At 40.0% G+C, this 1708-nt stretch overlaps 1 protein-coding gene across 1 annotated transcript; it reads right to left on the reverse strand.

Moving 5' to 3' along the window:
* LOC106511580 (uncharacterized) lies at positions 1–1702 on the reverse strand (the record flags this gene model as incomplete). The annotated part of the gene is given in 1 exon segment (XM_014000337.1): positions 1–1702. A coding segment is annotated over 1 exon segment (1139 nt), but the record flags the coding sequence as incomplete, so codon positions are not given.
* Between the last annotated feature and the right edge of the window lie 6 nt (positions 1703–1708).

A 1708-nucleotide genomic window follows, 5' to 3' on the forward strand; every position in this document is an offset into this window, starting at 1 on the left:
GAAAGATAGACTGCAAGAACTTTGTGTGTCCTCTTAGCAGAACCCAACGGATTCACAATTTCAAATGAATCTTGGTACAAAATCAGTTTGAGGCTTTCAGGGTTTTCCGAAAAAAGTTGGTGATGTTTGAAATGTTGTCCATCATATACATCCCTAAGAATCTCTGTGCCAGCATCTCCAAACTCAGCTGACTTTGTGTTCCTCCATAAAGGAGACTGTAAGAAGCTCTTCAGAGTTTCTGCCACTGGTATGTAGTAAGCATATTTTTGTGTCAGGTTTTCATCCAACCCCAAAGTCACTTTTTGGGGTTCTGTATATTTAAACATTTTTGTAAATGTCTGGTTTCTGGAGTATACAGTTCTTAACTGTCCCTGATGACAGGCAGAGAACAAATCTGACTTTTTAATGCAGTCACAAATTTGACTGATCACTTCTTCTGATAAGCTCATATTTTTTAATAGGGACGTTACTTTTGACATGGTGTAGGCTTGACCTAACTCGTGAATATTTTGCATTTCCTCAACAATTATTTGTATAGTAGAGGCAGGGATGAGCATCTGCCCTTGTAGTTTAAGGTAAAAGAGACACACATTTCTGAGATATGACTCACTATCATTCTCTAGCATGTCCATAGCTCCACTGGCTGCTTGCATGGATTCATGTGTGTTTTCAGAATCACCTGTACTGGCAAGTGCACTTGAGGGCTGAGGGCAAGTTTCCGTGTACATGTCATCAATACTATCAGGGGAGCATGCTTTATGCTTCCTACACATGTGAGAAGTAAATGACGACTTCTTTGTAAATACATTCTTACAACCTCTAACTGGGCATGACACTGACCTGCCCTCTGCAACATGATCATTTAAGTGAGACACTAGCTCTTTCACAGTGTGAAAACGGCGGGCACATAATGCAACCGCGCATTTTAAATCAGCAACAATGGCTGTAGCATGTGGCGCAGGTACATTATGCACATGATAAAAATGGCCCTTGAAAGCAGAGAAAGTTGTAAATGTTTGGCTACAGTTAGCGCCAACGCACTTGAAAAGACAACGAGGCTCATTCCTATGAACTCTGCAATGTAGGACATAGCCTCTTAATGTGTCCAGTTTCTTTTTGCAAAAGACGCAGGTGATCATTTTATCGAAAATTGGGTGATTTTTCTGTGGTTTTCAGTTAAACTAAATCATCACGCATTGGTGCATAAGTCCGAAACGCTGACTGGCACTAGCTTGCAACAACACGTGCTTTGAGTTTCAGTAAACACTTTCGGTAAGTCATGAGGAAAAATGGAAATGTAAAGCTTACCGTTAAACTTTATGACGGAACAGTCAAAGACCCCAGAAGAAATGGTGTAAATCTGTCGAAAAAAACTTGTGAAACAGTTCAAAATCTCGGCTCCTCTTCACCTCTCTCAGAAGGATAGCGGCAGCAACTCTCTAGCTCGTTGTTAATTAACGTCAGCCGCTGTGCAGTGAACGTGAGGCTCGTATTCCTCCGCCCTCAGTGGATCATCCAATAGAAACGAGCCTTAGCTGTTCACGTTCAAATTTAAAATTACATTACTCCTTGCTAATAGCAAGGTATCTTTTTACCATATTCACAGCAATCCGTTTGCAGAAACTAAAAAAAACATCTATACTTTGATACTTAAGTTATTTCGCATAATGTATATCATTAACAGGAAAATAGTGGAAAATAACTAAAC

This window comes from Austrofundulus limnaeus, unplaced genomic scaffold, assembly GCF_001266775.1.
Source record: "Austrofundulus limnaeus strain Quisiro unplaced genomic scaffold, Austrofundulus_limnaeus-1.0 Scaffold2950, whole genome shotgun sequence".
Taxonomy (NCBI): Eukaryota; Metazoa; Chordata; class Actinopteri; order Cyprinodontiformes; family Rivulidae; genus Austrofundulus; species Austrofundulus limnaeus.